The sequence below is a fragment of the Maylandia zebra genome, linkage group LG18 (genome assembly GCF_041146795.1).
Source record: "Maylandia zebra isolate NMK-2024a linkage group LG18, Mzebra_GT3a, whole genome shotgun sequence".
Taxonomy (NCBI): domain Eukaryota; kingdom Metazoa; phylum Chordata; class Actinopteri; order Cichliformes; family Cichlidae; genus Maylandia; species Maylandia zebra.
Genome location: NC_135184.1, coordinates 17,401,025 through 17,422,594, shown reverse-complemented (window position 1 = coordinate 17,422,594; position 21,570 = coordinate 17,401,025). Strand labels below are relative to the sequence as shown.

The 21,570-nt window shown below is 39.0% G+C and overlaps 1 protein-coding gene across 1 annotated transcript in view; it reads right to left on the bottom strand.

Annotated features, from left to right (window-relative positions):
* Positions 1-876: 876 nt before the first annotated feature.
* Positions 877-21,570, bottom strand: part of LOC101470179 (adenylate cyclase type 1) — a 43,937-nt gene continuing 23,243 nt past the window's right edge. The window contains exons 5-23 of the mRNA XM_014412227.3: positions 16,454-16,581; positions 15,263-15,421; positions 14,649-14,790; positions 12,886-13,041; positions 10,935-11,132; positions 10,734-10,831; positions 10,494-10,578; positions 9,899-9,988; positions 9,144-9,406; positions 8,269-8,395; positions 7,530-7,646; positions 7,255-7,401; positions 7,066-7,164; positions 6,837-6,951; positions 6,550-6,674; positions 2,358-6,416; positions 1,903-2,262; positions 1,719-1,805; positions 877-1,621 (exon numbers count right to left, since the gene is read on the bottom strand). Coding sequence (XP_014267713.1) covers positions 5,991-6,416; positions 6,550-6,674; positions 6,837-6,951; positions 7,066-7,164; positions 7,255-7,401; positions 7,530-7,646; positions 8,269-8,395; positions 9,144-9,406; positions 9,899-9,988; positions 10,494-10,578; positions 10,734-10,831; positions 10,935-11,132; positions 12,886-13,041; positions 14,649-14,790; positions 15,263-15,421; positions 16,454-16,581 — 2,475 coding nt within the window. The 3' untranslated portion in view covers positions 877-1,621; positions 1,719-1,805; positions 1,903-2,262; positions 2,358-5,990. The remainder of the gene's footprint in view (positions 1,622-1,718; positions 1,806-1,902; positions 2,263-2,357; positions 6,417-6,549; positions 6,675-6,836; positions 6,952-7,065; positions 7,165-7,254; positions 7,402-7,529; positions 7,647-8,268; positions 8,396-9,143; positions 9,407-9,898; positions 9,989-10,493; positions 10,579-10,733; positions 10,832-10,934; positions 11,133-12,885; positions 13,042-14,648; positions 14,791-15,262; positions 15,422-16,453; positions 16,582-21,570) is intronic.

Here is a 21,570-nt window from a genome sequence, read left to right as displayed (position 1 = left end):
GGCTTGTTAATGTTAAAAACTGTCTTATGGGTGTTGTCAAAACTTTATCTTGTGAAGTAATTCTGACAGGTTAGGTGCTGACACTGTTTTGACAGAAAAAAGTCCTATTTGTCCTTTTAGTCTTGTTGGTGAAGGTTCCTCTTATCACACATGCAAACAAACAAGGTCCTCCACCTTGTTTATCGACCTGTGTGATAACCCAGTCTGCCTTGCATAACCCAGAAATGGTGAAACGACACATTTATCTGGGAAAAGATGGCAGTAAATGGCCGTTTCCTTGCTGTAATATTTGTCATAAATACCTAAGTCAAATGCCACATACCTTTAGTCATACGATGTGTGACACAAATTTCAATAGGCAGTGATCCCGTGCTTTTCATTCACTGAAGAACTTGCTTTTACCCTGCAAACTTTTAATTGCTTTTTTTAATTTAATAATTATTCACCATGGAAACAGATACAGTCATCAGGACCAATTACTAAAAACACAGGTCTTAATAACAAAACTATGTGTACAGTCCCGGGATAAAAATATGAAGTTAAAGAGATAAAATGCTGATGAATGTGAGGATATGGGCACAATGAGAAATAACAAAAATGAGCACATTGTGTGTGTACATTTTGCATTTAATAGGAAAGTAAAATATGTTGTCTTTGAATATCTTAAATTTTTTTTAATCTTAACTAGAGAAAAATATGCTTTTAAATGAAACCTTTATACCTTTAAATTGCTAGAAATGTGTACACCCAGCAGTATATAAAAGAAGTCTGCATTAGCGCCTCTTTAAAGTACTGCAGACTATGCGTGAATCGCACACATTTTACTAATTTAATAACATAATCATGATGTAAGAAAAGGACCACGGCGTTACTACGTTTGCATATGCATGAACTGAAACTTTAATATGTATTTTAATGCAGATTTACTTTAGCTTACATAGGTTGGGTGAAAACACTTTCTTTTCATAAAAAATAGAAAAATAAATTTTATTGATTTATTTTGAGTCAACTCTGACTGACGGTACACTAAAGTGCACCAGCCATGTTGCTCCCACACAGCAGGGGAGGGGTCAGCTTTGACGTTGCTATGCTTGCTGAAGAGAGCTTTGGTTCGTCGTGTTACATTCTTCACTGGCATCCAAATCTAGTAACTTAAGAAACGGTAAACGGGTTCAGCTTGAACCTAACAGCAGCAAGTGCTGGTTGAAAAAGGGATTGATACACAAAATAAAAATACAGCGAAGACAGTAGCGGGATAGAAGCACAAATACCAAACTGAAGATAACACAATGACACAATTAACTCTTGCACAAAATATACACATCATGTTCTCTCTAAGCATTGAACTCTTGTGTAATGAAACCAGCTATCGTGCCTTTTGTTTATTCACGTATAACAACAAACGACATGGACTTCACTCTCTTGTCAGTGGCTTCCTTAAATAAGGCACATTAGGCAGAATTTGTTCAACGTTCAGTTTGTCACGAATGAGGTCCCAGGTTGGTGTGTCCCAAATGTTTCACGTTCACCTCACGAGATGTCACTCAATCACTAGCTGATGAGTTGTTGCCTCTTCGATGCTGACCATCAGATCCGCTAGCCAGGGGGGAAACGGTTCCTCCTTTGAAATATGTTAGAGGGCATTAGTGGAAAAGAGATTTAATTAAGGTCCTTTTTTTTTTTTAAGTCAAGACAGCTTTGCTTAAAATTATACTCACAGCTATTAAATTCTTCTTAGAGCGTTCCCTTGGCTTCGGGACTGGCTGTTTAGATCTTCTCGGTTTCTGCCACTTAATCTTGGAGGCCTTGAAGCAAAAATAAACTAGTCTTTTTTTCAGATTTTTAAAAATTATTATTATTTATTTAAATAGAAGCAAATAGTAAATACTCAGTAACACCTACCTTTATTTTCACCTTACTGCTATTGGATCTCCTTACATTTGTAAATTTCGGCTGTCCTGGTGTTGTAGCTTCACCACGTAGATGAAAAGAAAGCGTGCTCACATCAGACACGGAAAAGCTCTCGGTTCCTTCGTGTGGATGGTTTGAAAACTGGCTCAGGGAACGAGACAGCCTCCCAGGTCTCAGAACCCTCAGTTGAGCAGCATCGTCATCTTTATCGCTCTCATCTTCTGCCAGCGCATCCTCTTCCTCCACACCTACTTGAAATGGAAAATCGCCCTCATTTCCTTCTCTTGTTCTGTTCCCTTCAGTTTCATCCTCAAGCTCTGACTCTTCCTGGATGGGCTCCAGACCAGGTCTCTGTTCCATCAAAAAGCCTATTTACTCATGACATTTACCATTTTTATCATTTGATTTACTTTATTCAAAGAATAGTGATAACAGATTAGGCTTACATTTGGCTGTTGAATGTCCATTTAGCTGGATGGCTGAGCTTTTTGGAACCAGAGTAAAGATACTGCAGTCTCTGGTGTGAGTGTGGCCTCCTTGTCATCAGTTGATTATTGAAATCAGGTGCAGAGGCTTAACATTTTTCACAGATGTTTTGACAGGTCATTGCAGTTGCATGAGAAAATTACTTGCATTGCCTAATTTTACAATATACATGCAAAATAAAGCAATGCAGCTTAAAGTCACTCAGCTTATTGTGACTATTATTGTGACAGCAATGTTAATTTTGCACCATTTTGCACCATTTACCATTTACGGGGCGATCGTGGCTCAAGAGTTGGAAGTTCGCCGTGTAATCGCCTTGTAATAGGAAGATTGCTGGTTCGAGCCCTGGCTTGGACAGCCTCGGTCGTTGTGTCCTTGGGCAAGACACTTTACCCGTTGCCTACTGGTGGTGGTCAGAGGGCCCGGTGGCGCCAGTATCCGGCAGCCTCGCCTCTGTCCGTGCGCCCCAGGGTGGCTGTGGCTACAATGTAGCTGCCATCACCAGTGTGTGAATGTGTGTGTGAATGGGTGGATGACTGGATATGTAAAGTGCTTTGGGGTCCTTAGGGACTAGTAAAGCGCTATATAAATACAGGCCATTTACCATTTAAAAATTAATTAATTCCAATTGGCTAAAAAAAGAAACTAATAAGCATTCTTGAGGTTAGTATAGCAAATGCCTTAGTCTAACATCGTATCAAATGACTTCCAATTACTTAGTCTGATTAGTGAATACTTTCAGGTATATATCAGTTGTAAACTTATAGCATCAGTGAAATCATTAACTTCAGACTTTTCCATCATGTCACATATTAATAGGTATCAAAGCAAAAAAGGTCATATATCAATATGTTACAGCATTGTTCAGGAATGAAGATTTTGATCTATGTATTAAAATATCAATAAATAAAATAATAATTCTGTGTTGTGTATATAACCCAGGATGTGGAGTTATTGGTTAAGGTCCAATAGACTTAACCACAGTAATTTAATAAATATACAGGCAGAAGGCAGACAGTGTGCAAGATTTCCATTTGGTTGCCAACACATCAAAGATTAAATTTGTCTGACTATCATGGATTTCTGCATCTCTATAGACTACTGATGAGGAGAGAATGAATGCATATAAACTGTGGTCAAAATTCATTTTGAAGTAGAAATGTGTTACAAATGCTCTTTTTTTTTCTTAATACAGACTAGCAAATTGTATTTTATTTGTTCACAGAAAAATGTTCACATAAATCATTAATTTATGGGTATATATATATATATATATATATATATATATAATCAAGTTACATTTTCTTGTTTGTGACATATGCTATTTGTCTTTATGTAATTCCAACCATTCAGGAGTGCAACAACCAAATTACTCATTTCAATCCCCTTTGGCCCTGATGACACCATGACGAGACTTGCTCCTTAACTATTATTTGCAGTAGTTTCCCTTTACTGTTTGAGCTCGACTTCAATTAGAGTGAAGGTGACATGAACTTAAAAGCTCAATGATATCACCCCTTTTAGTAAATGAAGAACTTCATCAAGGTAAATCAACATAAAACTACATAAACGAAGCATTGTTTCCTCTCTCCAAGCCCATAAAAGAGCTAAATAGGTGAGCAAATGAAGTGTTTGTTGACTTAACTGTTACACTGAGTGAACCTTAAACAAACTTTACATCAGTACCAGGAAAACAGTTTTGGCCCCTGCCCCGTGTTTGACACATGATGACATCCATCTAGCCGTGGGCTGTCAAAGTACATTGACCGACATGATAAACATGTTATTGTCTTAAATAGTTTCCTGTTGAGAAAGAAAACTTTTACAGCGAAAGTGATTAAATAATGTCTGAGAAAATAAAAATAAAAAAGGTGATCTTTCACATTTGTAGCCAAAACTCAAGAAACTACTTTCTTTATCATAGTGATACTGATGATATTTTATACACCAATATTGTCTTTATTACAAAATATTCAATAACCCAACTTTACACTGTACAAGATACAACATAGTTTACAACTTTTGACTATTTACAAAAAGTATGATCTGCATATCAAAGTGAATATATCTAAAAAGGCAAGTTGCAATCACTGTAAGCTTATTGAGTAAGGCAAGAACTTGAAACGTGATGTATTTACACTTTTGCAGATCGAGTGAAAGTTCTATGTGCTGATAAAGATACAGGCTATAAAGATAATCTGAAGCGCATCATGTTTCTGCCAGTATATCTGAGAGATGTGCTAAAGCTAAAATTTCTCGAGGAAAACTCAAAAATGTAGCTGCTAGATAACAAAAAGCAATAGTACAGTAATGTGTATGCCTGAAAGACGACAGCAGCGAGACACTGCAGGAAATCTTCTGTGGCCTCAAGGAAATGTTTGAAAGTACTTACAGCATTTGAAATGTTTAGGCTAAAGGAGTTAGTCATGCATTTGTGGAAGTCATGTGCTTATAGTATATGCTCTCTTCTGTGTGGATGAATGCCATTCTTAACTCCTTTAGATATCTGTATGTAAGGATGCGTGGGCCCTCTGTGTGATGTTCTACAATACTCCATCGCTGGTCCCATTTTGGCATAAACTAGCATCCATAGAACCACAAATCCAACTCAGTATGACTTCTGTTTAGGTTTGTTAACCTTTGTCTTTTCCTCGTATTATCTTTTTGCCTCCTCATCAACAAAGCTGCCCCTATCTGTGTATTATGTGTACATGCCATATTGCACTACAATACAAAAGAATGTCATGTATTAAGGAAAACTGATTTTGTCTTTCCAGGGTTTAAAACACACCTTTGTCTTCTACCAGTGATCGAGCATGTGGTAAACATCTACTGCAACTTTCTCTCTCATCTTTGTTGAGGCAATATAAGTATCGCTAGTGATCTATGGAAAGCTCGGTACTTTGGTTTTCTTTCAACAGGAGTATCATTACTATGGCTGTCAACTTTTAAAAAGTCATGCACTATTAATTGTAAATATGTATCATAAAAAGCATATTTCATCCAGTGAGCTCCAAGTAAAAAAAAGAAAAAGAAAAGAGACTGTTTTGTGCTGTTTTGTTACAATTCAGAATTGACCACACATGCATACGCACACTCACAAGTACACACTTGCATGCTTACATACACCAAAAAGAAACAACACCATTTTACGCTAAATAACGCAATGAATCCTTGGCATAATAAGAAAGACAGTGCAAAAGCAATAGCATGATCAGTCTCTTTCTGGATATCAACGCACATATCCCCCGAACACGGAATATGTACAACATAGTAAAAAATAAATATGCTCATTATACCTGGATCTGATGGAACCCAACAAAACCACACATCTAATCATCTGTTACAGAGATGTTAAAAGAGGATTTGAGATTCCGGGTACCCGTCTCTGCACTCTGCATTTTGTCTCTGAAAAGTGGCAAGCAGTTAAAAATCCCTAAAGCAAGTATGATTATCCATACAATGACTTCATATTTCTGGAAGTTCACATCCTGAATGGGTGTATCCTGGGTTGTGCCAGTACAGACTAGATGCTTCTAGTCCTCCAACCAGGTTTTCTTGCTTTATTTAAGATGAATATATTTTCTTTCTTCCTACACTGACACATCTGCAGCAGCTGCCACCGTCTCAATTTCAATCTCTGTCACCTCTACAGCCCTCTCTTCATCAACCTTACCCACTGCGGGCACACAGGATGAGGGTTGGCATGCGGCTTGGCTGTTGCTGCTGCTGTTGGCAGTGTTCATCTGCATGTTGCTACCCATGCCGGGATGAGCAGTGAGGCTGGCAGCAGAGGACACGCTGGCCAGATTGGTCGGGACGCTCGTCTTTCCACAGGAGTGGATCCGACGTGCCAGGCTGGCGGAACGCATCACCGAAGAAGTGGTTGCAGTGCCCACTCCCTGAACCTTCCCTTCCAGGAAGTAGGTCAGCATCTCACCTTTGCCTTTTACACTGACCTTGCCGCGGCAAACCAGGTCATAGTTGGTATTCAGTAGCCGATAAACCTCCTCAGTCACCTGGATAATAGAGGCATAGGAAATATAGATATTTGTTATTGTAAGTGTTGGTAGATGTGACAGCGGAGCTTGGCAAGCTGGTTACACTTGACTCCATCATATTTGTGGATCATTTGTAATTGAAAACAAGTACCTGTATTTTCCCAGGTACTCCAGTGCTGTCCATTCGACTGGCCACATTGACCGTGTTACCCCAGATATCGTACTGAGGTCGCCGTGCTCCAATCACCCCTGCAACCACTGGACCCACATTGATTCCTGTGCACAGACATAAAAACATTAAACTAAAACAGAGTCATTGAAAGTCAGTCACATTTAAATTGTCTTTGCCAGGGAACCAAAACAGTTCAATTTTATTTATATAGCATCAAATCGGACCCAACAGTCCAACAAGGTGGTTTATATTGTATGTCTACTTACCAACTCTCAGGACAAACTCGTTGTATGACTGATAATTGATTTCATCCAAAACATCAAACATTTCAATGGCGTAGTCTGCTATTGTGCTCAGATGGTCGTACACAGATTTCTTGTTCTACAGAGGGAAAGAGCACCAAGCAGTTAGTGTACATGTGAGAAAGGATCCTTCATATTCCCTTTAAAGACTAGGACAGAAGATAAACACATAAATAAAAAGGAAAATCCAAACCTTGGTCCCAATGGTGGGGACGAGTCCCACAGCTGCCATGTATGTGCTGCCAATGGTTTTGATTTTCTCTATGTCTTTGTAGCACTCCTTATCCATGAGCTGTGAAGCACACATTCAATAAACACCTGACACTACAAGGCAAAAACAATTCCAAATTTACAAAGTAAAGAAATAAAAAAATACTAAGACCTCGTCAAAGTCAGCAATGATCTCGTTCAGTAGCCTCAAGCATTCCACTCCCATGTTGTTGCCATCCAGCTCGATGTAGAAATCGTTGAAGTTCGGGATTGAGGCAAATAGGACACCAACTTGTGCATAGGACTGATAGTACAGATCCTAAAGGAAAAGAAAAACAATACAGTAAAAAATATTCTTAGATGTGATCATTAGTCATTTCTGGTTTCAGCCTTTTTATCTACCTGTTTGTCTGTCTGCCTGCCTGCCTGTCTATTATCGTGGCTCACCATGTTTCTTGGGTTTGACATTAAGAAGTGTTGAGCCACGTGTGCAGGCAGCAGATTGAAGAGGATCCTCCTGTTGTCCAGCTTTACTTTCTCCATTCCATCTCTTTCCTCCTCCGCCTGGCAGGAAAAGTAGCACACAAAATATCCAGATATAGCTGTGAGAACCAAAGCTTGCTTCATATTTCCACCACATGGTGTCACTAAAATGACTTGTGAGCATCAGACTGCTGTAAGCGTCAGAGTATGATTAATAGACTTGGGTACATTACATGACTAATCCTGCTAGTTAAAGGGTTAAATGGCTTAAATTCAGCTTCAACACTTCTATCCCCCTATGCAAAACGCTCAGTGCCAAATGAAACCGAGCCAGAAGAAGCTTCTTACTCTTTTTTTGTTGCCAAGAACAGACATCTGGCAGCCTATAAATATACAACCTCATTTCCAAAAGAAGTTGGGTTGCGTTGTAAAAAGTAAAAAAAACAAACCAAATTATTTTTTAAAAATCCAATTGCAATGATTCAATAATCATTTTAACGGAAGTTTTTTTTGTTGTGTTTGATCAAACATGCACACAAACATTTGTTTGCTCATTTTAAATGTGATCCCTGCAACACCTTTAAACAAAAACTAGAAAAGGTTTTTCAGAGTTTACTTTGGAAGCATGGTTGCACATCCTCCAGAAATGTATATCCATAGCCTTTTTTCATATGCACAGAGATATCATTGCACACTTCCTGACCTGTACAGCCCATAGGAAGTCCAGACGTAGTTTGAGGTCAAGTTGCCTGGAGTGGAGGGCAAGGGCACTGACAAAGAGCAACAGAGACAGGATGGGCTCATAGCCCCGGATGTGGAAGGACCCCCCACTGCGGAAGAGACCAATTGCACAAGTCAGCACTGGACCAGACCACACAGAAAACTACACAGGAGGGTTGAATGGACCCCCCACAGCGTCGGGAGTGATCACAAGTAGAGTTACTTCACAAAAGTATGAAAGCAAGGGCTTTTTTAGAAGGACATGGAAACAAAGCAAGCAAAAAAAACAAAACAAAACAACTTTATTGTGCTTATAACGTATTCTGAAATCATGGAATATTACTATTAACTTGTGCATGATTAAATCTAAAAGTTTTTTTTTTTTTTTCAAAACTAATCCTTACCTTGACCTGAACAAATTCAGAATAATCATTTTTTTCAGTTGCACATTTGGGATCTGAGCTCTAATAAAATTGGCATGGTCCCTCAGTACTGGGTTGAAATAGCTAACGTGGTCCCATCATGCAGCCCACATTGTCCTTTTAGGCTTCTGATTTGGAACTAATAAGCATGTGTGCTGCTTCAAAGGGTGGAAAATGAAAGAGTGTGTGGGCTGAAGACAAGCAACAACTCCTCCACACACATACATCTCAGCACATGTACTGTAAATGCTCTTCCAACTCTTGCCTATCTGTTTATTACACAGCCAGGCATTACCTCTGATACCCGACTGACGCACATAATGCATGATGCATAACAACTGTGCGAGATCTCTCACTTCATTGTTGTCATATAACTTCAGGGAAAGTCAGGAATGTGTCTGAGCTTTCTGAATACGTCGTGGCGTGAACCTCTCACCCTGCAGTCTTGCGAAAGCCGCTGAGCTCCAACACGGTGAGATACAGCACCCCCAGAAGAAGCATTAGCGCCATCTTTGGCATCCAGGAGACGCGCAAGAAAAGCGCCAGGGTAAGTGTGCCCACCACACATGAGAGAAAGGCGTAGCGGGCGCCGTCACAAGGAAGTTCTGCCATGGTGTGGTTGGCGCCGCTATCCACATCAATGATGATGATGGAACTGTTTGTATTGGCACTACCCCACAGCCAGGGCATGCAGCCCACCTGTCAAAAGCAAACACAGCGATGCAAAGTGAGAAATATTTCTGGAGAAAGGCTTAATGCTCATCTACATTCACGGTCTGCCTTGTCTGCACATTTCATTAAAGAAAAAACAAAACACATGAGTTGAACAGCACTGTACAGCTGGATAGTGTAAGCTGTTTAAATACATAGCATGACCATAATTCAAACTTTGAATGCTTTCAGATTTATGTTATACATGACATATGTAAACACAGCAAAAATGTGATAATTAAATTATGATAACGCCACAATTTTAGCTTTATTAATTTCACAGTCAACTGCACATCATCTAAAGCAACACCTCTAAAATAATAATTAAACATATTTTTAAAATAAGCCCACTGGCACCGTTAAATCAGAGGGAACAGCAGCAGCTCAAAACACGGTGAGATTTTTCTTACTAGCTGGCTGGCCAGTCAGGTGGGTAGTTTGTGGCAGATGACACTTTTTTACTGTTGCATTTACACTTACCACACAGGCCTGGGCCACAGCGTAGATTAAGAGCACTATGAGAATACAGAGAGCAGTGCGAATCTGAATGGTCAGGCACCCTGGAAAACACTGACAGAAAAAAATATAGAGACTATTATATAAATACTGCCTAGAATACCTTGAATGCATTTAGACAACACCAATATAATCTGTCAGAGTGTTAATAACTATAAGTACAGCTTGAGGAAGAACAAATGTTATGATGGACAAGAATTTTTTGGGTTTGAGGAAAGAAAAAGAGAAAAAAGACAAGCATGTGAGAAGCTACAAAGCTTAAAAAAGCTTCTAAACTGGTCAAATTCTAGAAGAGCGATTTTAATTTAAATACAACACAGGGGCATAGATGTAACCTCAAAGCTAGTGGTTATTAAATTGTTCTTACATGGTTTCACAAAATACATTTATAATTTGTCTTTGGTCAGCAAAAACCTATACAGGAGAACATTTCCCTTGCCAGGTTTTCTAAACTGCAGATAACAGAAGGTAGATGCATCTGTGGTGTAGGTTAATGCTCTAATAAATGAAAAAAAAAAGACCTTCACTTCAATAGGATAAGGAAAGCATCTGTAGTTACCTGTATTCTAGTGATATGGAGGTACATGATACAAGCTACAAGGAAACAGATGCAGAAGACGAGAAGAACTAGCACCACTGTGCCCCTGAGAGAGAAAAAAGGAGAGAGGGGAATGATGGGGTTAGTAAGACAGACTTCGGTATGTTAAAGAGGCAGCTGGAGAGATAAAATAATGGGAAGGGAAAAAAAAAAAAAAAGAAAGACAAAGAAGGGACCCACAGAAGCATTTTTGGTACATACTGTGGTATGATGAGAAGATAGACAAGGCCAAACAAAGCAGCTAGGATCAGGGAGAGGACCACTGCGCTGGTGAAGTACTCATCAGGCACCTGGTGGTACTGCACAATGGCAAAACCCAAAAAGAGCGAGTAACCAAACAATAAAATGTGGAATTGTAACATGATTGAGCAACATCTCAGTGCAGTTTCTCAAATCCCTCACCCTGTGCTCACGCTCAGAGCATTTATACATGAGCGTGAGGAAGTTGAGGTCTGCCGTGTCAGACTCGGTCTGACGGGCTTCAATCAGCCGACCGATGTAGCGGTTGACCCGTGTTCTGGGGCTGCTCTGGATCACATTAGCCTGGTTAGCGTTGGAGCGGTTCCTCATTTTCTGTGGAGCTGTTCGCATGGCCCTCCGCTGGTGGAAAACAAAATGAAAAGAAATCTCCACTCACTTTACAATGCAGAGCTTAAACAACAATAGTTTGGTGAATACAGCACCCTGTATTCTCTGCAATGCCTGAGTATTATCATATTAGGAACAAGGGTGAATAAGAGTCAACAATAAACACAGGCAGCTGATTATACTTTCAAATTAGGACATTGCCTTCACACTTAACTTCATTACTGAAAGCACCCTGCTGTGTCCTCGGCAGCCAAAGTGAGCAGCTTAGCAAACACCTTGGGTATGTGTGTGTGTACATGTAGGTGTGTTTGTTCATGTAAGTTAGCATGCTATCTGAACACAGCACAGTAGGTGATCAGAGCATGATCAAGGATCACCGGTGTTCACGAGCTCGTGACATGACATGGATGTGCTCAGCTCACGGATGTCACTGATTTCTTCTGCTTCGTTTCCTGTGCCACTGTCTCCTTTCTTTGTCTCTTCTCTAAGTGTATCCACTTGCTTACTTCTTATTTTCAACTTCAGTTTTTTTGTAATACCATCTTCTTACCTCACCTTGCTCTTACTCACTCATCGTATGTATATTCATTCTTTATTTTTTCATATTTATTTCCTTATTTTCTTACCTGCTTCCATATATTCACTTCTGTTTATATCCCCTTCACCAGTCCAGTCTTTATATCTGGCCCATTTTCACTCCCCCCATTTCTTTTTGCATTCCCCACTCTCTTGTTTTGGTTTATTTATAAGGCAGAAACACAGTGGCCTGCAGATCCTGACGTCTCCTTATGTTCTATATTGTGCTCAGTGCAGCACGGGACACATCATGTAACCGTGTCTGCTGCACCAGCTATCCTATTCATTCATCCCTCGTCCCTCATATTGCTTGCATTCGTGTCTTGAATGCATACATCTTTTCACTGAGCACTAGTGTGTGTGGCCTGAATTTGAATTTACCATTCAGTGGAAGGTTTACTACAACTAAACCGCCCATGACAAAGGCCATAAGCTTTTACTGTTTTGTGTATTATGCTAATCTGCTTGTTGTCTCCGATGGGAGGATGCTGTGATTACCGTTAATGGGGAGACATATAATCATGCAGTGTGAGGTAAAGATTATTTGAACATCTTAAAAAGGCCAACATCTTAAAAACTGAAACTTCCATAAATTTCTAGGAAAAAAGCCACTTGTAAAATATGTTACACACAAACCAACATTATTGTACCTTTAAGTTTATATATAAATTCTACACACCTTACTAACAGGAAAATATGTACAACAGACACACAAACACACACACACACGGACCCAGGAAACTCCTTGTTTAAGCAGTAGGTGCAAAAATTTACAGACATATAAGGTTAAATAACACAACACTTCTTCTAACAGTTAGCCATATTAACCCTCTCAAGGCAGGCGTTGCAGAGTTGCAACAGTTAAAAGCTAACAACCTGATTACCCCACATACATATTTTATGAGTGTTTTTTACTCAGAAGTACCACTGCAGGTATTCTTTTGTGCATTAGCAACAAAAACTTAATTTGAGCCTGAAAGGGTTAACAGGCTCATTGACATTTCTGCCAAGACCAACATACTGACTGGATAGGGACCTTTAAAAAAGGACGCTCCATTACCCCTTTTCCTATGACACAGAACACACAAGCCTAATTTTTTCACCAGGTTTTCACTCAGTGTTGCGTCTATTCGGAAATCACAGTAAGAACAAACACAGAAACGTCAACACAGACACTGAGAGTTTATACCTTATCACCGTCCTCGCAGTTCATGACATTGGAGAAGGGAATCTCAGCCTTGAACATCTTCCTGCAGTGCATAAGCTGCACTAGTAAGTAGCACACAGTTTTGAACTTCATCTTTTTGGCGGGCTTTATATCCGAAAGAATCAATCCTGGGAATATCTGCCACCAGATAAGAAATGGGAACAAGTATTTAGTCATGATATCCCATACAGTAATATATATTATGTAAGGGTCTATAATTCATGCACAGGCACTATGGACTTGACACATGCATCCAGTCATTATTATCATGCTCATGCTCAACAATGCAGTTAAAATAAGGTACATCAGTCCTTTGGTGACTCTGATGCCCTCGTTTCTCTTTCAGTAAACTGTTGAAGAACGTGTGTTTAAGCACCATTTGAAACAACAAAAATATGTCATCATCAACACATAAAGCTGAAAATAGAGACAAATGGCAAATTGAGGGGAAAATGCAACATAGCATTTCTTAGTAAGGCCATTTGTCCACCAGCTTCAGATCACTGGAAATCTACTGGAAACACAGAAATTCATTCTTCCAAAAGCTATTGGAAGGTGATGACAGTGACAAGCCTTTTCTGACAAATCAGTCCAAAATTGCTGATAAATATTCAACAAGGTTGAGAGCTGGTGGTGCCAATTATTTTCATACTCATCAAACCACTCAGTGACACCCAATGGATGGGGGCACTCTAATTGTGGGAGAGATCGCGCTTATTTAGATACAAAATGATTTAATATATATTATAAGTGATTGCTAAAAACTATTTGAACCTTCCTTGTAAGGGCACAAGAATAACCAAACCATGCCAGCAAAATGCCCCCAGCAACATTATGAGCATTATGAAACTACTTCAAACCTTAATTGTTGGGGTCAAGGGTTGAGCTTTTCCTTTAATCTGTAACCCCACCGTATGTCTCTAAGTGAGAATATCAGCCTATCCAACAATACAGTCTGTGCCTATCTTATTTTGAGCCGTGTCTTTGATGAAGTTAAACCATCAGCTAGAGGATTAGCCAAGTCTCTCACATTTCAAAGAAAAATACACGCAACGGGGATACAACAGGTTCATATAAGGCACCATGTAACCTATGTGCAAGCGTGGGCTTGCATAACATAAAACCTGCTGCAAGAAATATTGTTAGGCAGGTAGAAGGGAGGAGAGGAGAGGAGAGGAGAGAGGAGAAGGAAGGCTTTATAGAGTTATACAGTAACAAGACTGAAATTCCCTCTCCAGCTGCTTGGGGCACATCTGTTGGAAATGTGCATGCTTATGTGGATGCACTGACACACACATATCTCTTTAAGTTTGTCGGACTGTGCAAATTTAAGATGATAGATGCCACGGGCTGTTTTTTTTCTTCTTCTTTCTCTCTGTAGCCCCAGTCCAATCCATTACAGGCTGAACGTGAGATCAGCTCAACAACAAATGGGTGAGAGCTCTGTAGTCAAACTGCACTACATTTCTACAGTCTTTGAAGCATGTTTTCTAGTAGATCCTTCTACTGAAGTGACTGGCCAGGATAAACCTGCTTTGTCAACCTGTCCTGTTCTGATTTACCAGTTAGGTCAATTAATATGGATTACCTATGGAAGCTAATATGTACAGTAAACTGTCTCAGTACGAAAAGGTTCATCCAAGGCAATGGTTTAAACAAATAGAAAACTATTGCTGTGATTTCATTCATTTTTACTGAAGATATAAATACAGTATATTACTAAACACAGAAGTGCAACTGGGTACCTTCCGTCGGTGAGATGGCACTATAAAGAAGGTTTCGATTTCATGTTTTTGAAGGAAGGCGCTCCTTTCATGGCCGTTTCCAGGCTCCACCTCATAGTCTCCGTTTAGGCACTCGAGTGTAGATCTGGTAATGTGAACTTTCCTGTGGTACAGATAAGGGAAGCAGAGCAAATATTAAAACAAGTCTTATAAGCAGAAGAGTCAAGAGCTAAAGGATGTGTTCACAATAACTTGTGAAATTCTGCTTTGGTGGGTCTTAATAAGATTCTTTGGGTAATTTGTTTGTAATGATACACACAATTGCATTGCCTGAAGTTTGTGGATGAATTGAATCTGCTTCTGTGCTTCTCTTTATTTCTTTGTCCAGTGGGGAAAATTCAACCATAAGGGTCTTCCCTGCAGTTGGCCTTGTTTCCTGATTTAGCTTAAATCACCGACTAATGCTTTAAAAACACAGGGAACAAGACTGATTCTAGAGCAAAAAATATTAACACCTTATTTGTTAGAAATCACTTAATGTGTCAAGATGTTTTTTCCAGGGTACCATAACAGAGCGGAGACAAATAGTCTGAAGCTGTTCAGGCTTGTATGCTTTTAAAATGCTGAGTACTGACCCAGGTAGTCCTCCAGCTTCCATCACATTGGCCAAAGTCACATCATTTGACCACACATCATACTGCCATTTCCTAAGACCCAGCACTCCACACAACACTCGACCGGTATGCAAGCCCACGCGCATGTTTAGGTTGACTTCTGTGGCCTCTGCTACTGACCTGTACAGACAAAAAACATGGAGAGTCTCAGTGAGGTAATATGGCAGGGCAATATCTATATATTTTTATCTATATCCAGAGTTTGGTCAGATTACTTTAAAAAATAATTAATAACCTAATCCACTGGATTTAAAACAATGTGTATTTTAATCTGAATACTTTTAAATGATATCTGGACCATTTCAATATCAAACACTTCCATAATTTTTAACTGTCATCTTTTAAATTGGCAAATAATGTGACTACATTTTTCCCAACTGTCCAACTCTGTCTAAATCGAATAGTTTGCCTATAATTTGGCAGAGCATTAAAAACAGCACAAAAAACACAGTGTTACAATAACAATGTATTACATGTATGTATGACTGTATATGAACACATATAGTAATTAAATAAGAAGTTTACATCAACTAATTTGCCAACTCTTTCATGGTTTGAAATGTACACCCGGCGCTGATTTCATTCATTCAGCAAACGATCTCATTAACATTAAGATCACAAATAATTGAGGTCGAATGCAGGTGATACACACATCCAAAATTAAGAATCTGTTTCCACAAATGTCCTTTATAAATAGATATAACAATCTGTCACGATGTCTTCAAGGACCAGAAGCTGTTCAGAAATGCTCTGCTCTGCTCTAACATACCAAAATAGACCGAGAACAAAAAGACTGAAAAGCTGGGCATTTTTATTTAATCAGTGTTGGTGGAGAAATCTGATCTTAATCTTAATTAACAGACTTACAGTCAAATCATGAAAAGCATCTGATGTAATCTTCTGGAGCTTCTCCGTCTCTAACTTTCTTGTGCATCTTTTTTCACTTCCAAACTATACAAAGAAAACAGCGACTTTCTAATTAAATAAAAAAAAAGAAAAAGAAAAACATAGCCTATTACTTCCCCCCTAAAGCTCCCCCCCCCCTCCCGACTTTGAACACTGCTGTTTTTTTGAAGACTTTTGCGTCAGAGTTTGGAAGGGGTAAATGTGTTCTCGGGTCACACATGAAAACCACAGGCATAAGAGACTCACGTTATGGTGTCAATCATATCGAGACCCATTTCTACACAGCAGTGGGCGTGGTCGGTCTTGGGTTGTGTCAGTCCAGACACACAGTAGTAACAATCTCCCAGGATCTTAATCCTGCGACAGTGGTTCTCCTGTCAGTCACAGAGACAATTTAAGGAGAATTTTTAAGAAAAGAAATCACCCTTACTTACACAATCAAACTGATGCTACAGCAGTTTTAAACGTATACAAAAAAATAGTAATTAGTCATGTTGAAAAAATACACATTAAAAAGCAACTTTCCTCCAGTTTAATCAAAGTCACACGAGAGGCATCTAAGAGCAGGGATGCTTTGATTGAAACATCCTGTCATTCAAATATAATTTTTCCCTTACACTGATTAATATGATCCATACCCAGCAGTTTAATTTCTAAGTGTAGCTTCAGGCTGCTCGGTTTCCAAGATTGATTAGGTTCATGATGCAGGTGGTTTCAGACTTGCAGACTTGCAATGGTAACATCGTTAATATAAGATTTGAGTACATTTAAATTATGTCAAAATACACTATCACTCAGTATGTGATCACATTACAGTTATAAAAGCTCTGCCTTTTTTTTAATATCACATTATTTAAACAATTCATTACAGAAACTCCTTGTTAACTCAGGCCTGCAATGCCTCTAACTTGTTCTTAAGTGTCTTTGACCATTTCAAAGGTGCACTGCATGGTGAGAAGGTCAAAAAACAACTAAATAGTGAAGTTGAGGCTTTAAAACAGAACTTCCCAAGACAAAAGTTGATGTTTTGGTGGCTCTATATCTTTTTTGAGATGCTTAGCAGCTTTTAGTTTTCTCCCCTCTATTTTAACCTCTGTGCTATTGAGAGAAACTGCCTGATGCTCATTCAGTATCGACACCACCTATGGTCCTGCAACTTAAATTAGAGAGCTTGTCACGAAAGTGACATGGTCGTGCTAATCATACATTAAAACATAAAAGCTGATTGTGAAGACGGGATGAGACTGACTGTGCGGTGTATACGAGACAGTTCAAGACTGCGACAGAAAGATATTTGCGCTTCTTTATCGGTATCTCATTAAAAATGTTAAAAATATGGACTCGTACTAAAAATGGCTCCCACAATGCTGTGATATATTAAAGGATCAGTTTCATTTTAGGGAATAAGGTGAGTCACTCTCTACTCACTCTCACTCTTTAGACACAATGAGCAGTGGCATGAAAAAAACAGCTTACAAATATAACCCATTATTACAGGATATGAGCAACAGGCATTCATTTTACCAGGGAGACCAGGTTACCGTGGGTGCCTTCTCATAACCCTTCATTGTTTCCATGGAGGTAATGGGATTGCTGGCCATGCATGTGAAGAGCACAAAGACTCATAATTATGCACATCGGTGGGCACATGACAAGACGGGTGCTCTATTTTTAACATGGGAGCCATGTGAAATTCGGCAAGATAGCCAGGGCTCGTTAGCAGCTGCTCTTTGTCTTGTGCAAGTTTACCTGCTGTGGTCATGCTTTTTAAGTACTCAGTGGCATGGCGGCTGTTTGTACAAAATATATTCTTAGACACAAACCTACAAAAGACCGAGTGTTATGCAGCAGCAGTGTGCTGAGCGGCTCTTGGCAGTTTTGCTGTGTGAAAGACATTTTCTCTTAAATTAAAGCCCCATATATAGAACTAAAGATCAAAAGAATACCAACTAATTTGTATGAGGATTACAATTTTAAATAGCCTATTTTAAATAGATACGAAAATAAAATGACATTATTGTGCTACATAACATGTATAGCTTTCTAAATTTGGTCTGTTTTTATCTGCCTTCCTGGTTTCTTTTTTTGCACTGCAATTAACCTTTGCTGCCTTGGTCGCTCTTGACACTTGATATAGTTGATTAAGAAAAGCATGAATTTACTACAGCAACTATGAAAGAAGCATGATCTAGCCTTTACTGGACTCTTGAAACTTTCAACAAAAAATTGTTTTTTTGAATCCTAGCATATTCCCTTCTACAGCGACTAATTCTATTCTTTTTAAATGATAAATATAGCATTATACTAGACACTCTCTGTTGTGCCGTCTCCTAACATCTGTACATATTTCCAAAACTTGAACCAAAAATATCAAAGTTGGATGAATCGCTCCAAGATTTGCTGCCACTGATTTTCAGTCCAGCTCTTGTATGAGCTGGGATTCCTTTTCTCCTTGTTTCCCTTCCTTAAGGATGACTGCAAACAGCCACGTTTCAATTGAGACCATTTCTGATTAGGACTCAGCAAACAGTAGCCCTCAACTTGTTCAGTTTCCCCAAATCTTTTTAGATTAGAAAGGCAATGACATTTATTTGACAATAAGTCAAATGCATGGAGCTCTCTTTTTAGGCAGTTCTAAATTTAAATCTGTAAACAAACAAAAGGAGAGGCTGCTAGTAACAGAGTGCCTAAAGATTTAAAGCTAGTTTGTGGCCATGCTGTCTTCTTTGTTTTGCCACAACACTGGTTCATTTATGTGTTAGCTTTTGTGTTTGTGTGTGAATGAAATGTGGCTTAAAAATAAAAATCATCTGAAAATGAGTAGCGAAAGCAGCCTTAGAAGCCTCCTTGGAAGGAAACTATTAGAAATAAGAAATTAGAGGTGACTCAAGACTTTTGCACAGCACTGTAAAGACTCCCACTAAGAACTTTAAAAAAAAAAAAATATTGTAACAGAGCCACTGAGGTCTCTTCAGCCTAACTCTGGGCAAAGTGGAGCAATAACAGATGGGGCTATAGTGAGACACAGCTGAAGCTACAGGAAACAGGGGAAAGCCCCAGTGCTTACAGTGTCTCCTACTTTGTACTTTTCCTGTGCTAAGCTGCAGTGTGAGGGCTTAGGAGCTGATTCAGACCCAAGCAGGATTACCAGTGTCATATGACTGAAGCATTGTGGGCAATCTGGGTGGTCATCAGTGTAACTAGTTACAGAACATTAGGTAGATTTTGACACTTACTTCAATTTACAAAGAAAGAAAAGCAGTTTTAAGACAACCTTTTTTGCCATGTCTTAATGTGATTAGGATTTATACTGAGCACTGCAATCAGAACTATTGTGTGGTAGTATTAGCAGGAATGTAACTTAGCACACATTTCAGTCTACACAGACAAAGGGAAGGAGAGACACAAATACAGGGAAGCGGAACATTCAATAAATGATTATGAAGCAAAAAGATGAGCCAGCTCATCTCTTAATTTCCTACAAGTCCCTAAAGAGCAGTACACACAGTTCTTTGCCTCTGGTACGAAGACAAATATCACTGCTGTGTTGATGAGCTAAAGATTCCATTCCTGCAACTTTTGGGGGCTGAAAGGACATAAGACAAATGCCCCTCCCCACACGTGTTCCTGAATGTGCCCTGTGGTTGTTCATATTGGTAGTTGCAATGTTTTTGCAGCAGCTAATTAGAAGTAGTCAAACAGTTTTATGAATTTTACATAAGGCCATTACATATGTTCCTTTTTTTGGCTTATAAAGTTTTTCATGTCAACATTTCATCAATACAGGGAGTGATTTATTACAGGGGTAACTCAATATTTCCCCTGCCCCATTAATGCTTTTCCATCTCCTTCATATGCGTGGATGTTTCCCTTTTAGCCACCAGCTCTTTTAATGATTGAATTTAATTTCTGTGCAACAACAAATGAAAAATATATCAACACTTCCTCCTCCCAACTCAGCCTTGTGGGCTGGAGTGAGTGGGCATAAAAAAGAAATCTATTAATGTAGATGTGAAGCATTTAACAGATATGGCAAATACCAACTGTTTGGCGTTTCAGGACTGGTTTATTTTCAAAGATGGCATTGGTGTTATTGAATGTTTGATCAGAATTGGAAACACACACGTTTTTCTTTAATTAACATAAAGAAATTGGTGAAAATGTATCTGAGTTGAAGCTAATGTCGTTTTGGACACTAAGTCTCGTGCAGCATTTTAAGACCAACATTAAGACCAGTCTCATAGGATATCAGTTATTTTGAGGAAAACAACATTCATTGAAGTATCGTTACAAAAAATGTAAGAGCCATTATATATGGGACTAAATTAAAATCCAGCTCACAGGATGCTACATTTATTTTGTAGCACACAGCCTCCTTTTATTTGACCTACCTAATTCATTTGCTTCTTTTTGCTTTCTGTCTGGTCTTAGGTCAAAATGATAGCAAGAGAGCTACTTTCAGTTGCTTATTCAAGGGAAGAGGTCACCACAGCAGGCAGCTTGGCATGTTTGATTTGGCTGGCTCTTTTTTCACACTAAATAACCTCACTGATCCGACCCCGACAGATTCGTGTCTCCTCCTGGCACTGAACCAGGGATATTTTGCTTGTTAAACAAATGTGTAAACTAGTACAATACGATCCGTGTATGATCCTGGAGAGTAGAAAAACATTTCTATAAGTGGTATTGCTTTGTTTAAAACCAGAGATAATGAGACAACAGAAAGATTCATTATAGACAGTGTGAGAAAAATCATAAAACCTCACAAAATCTCAGCTTCATCCTGCTACATTTGGACCCTCCTGTTAAATCTACACCATGCTGTGTTTCAGGTATTATGTAAGTTTAGCTTTTGTTAAAACTGCAATAGAAACCTTAAATGTGATTTTTTTTCTTGAAACAGAAACACTTTTTCCCACTTTCTCCTAGTCAAGAGCCCACGCTGGCTTGTTTGGTTTGGGTTTAGCGCACAGGAGTCTGAAGGAAGCAGCAGGACTTGACAGCAATCTTTGCATCTGCTCATGGGACAAACCCAAACAGTGTTATTTAATTGTGTCTACACCCAGATTTTCCGTTCTGGCAGGCAGCTGTCATCATGTGGGCAGTGACAAGTTCCTGTGCTCCATTTAAGAATAATCCAGTTTTTGGCTAATATTTTATTCAGTTGTATTTGGCTCATACTAACTGGCGTACAGACAGCTTTTCTAAAGTTATTTTTTTCAGAAAATAACAGGTTTTGAGGTATGTTATTGTTGGATCTTAGGTTACGCATACTTAGGTGAGTCATCACTTGCAGATATTTTACTACAACTCAACTAGGAAATAATTGTACAGCCATTTGTTTGTCAGCTAGGTGAACTGCT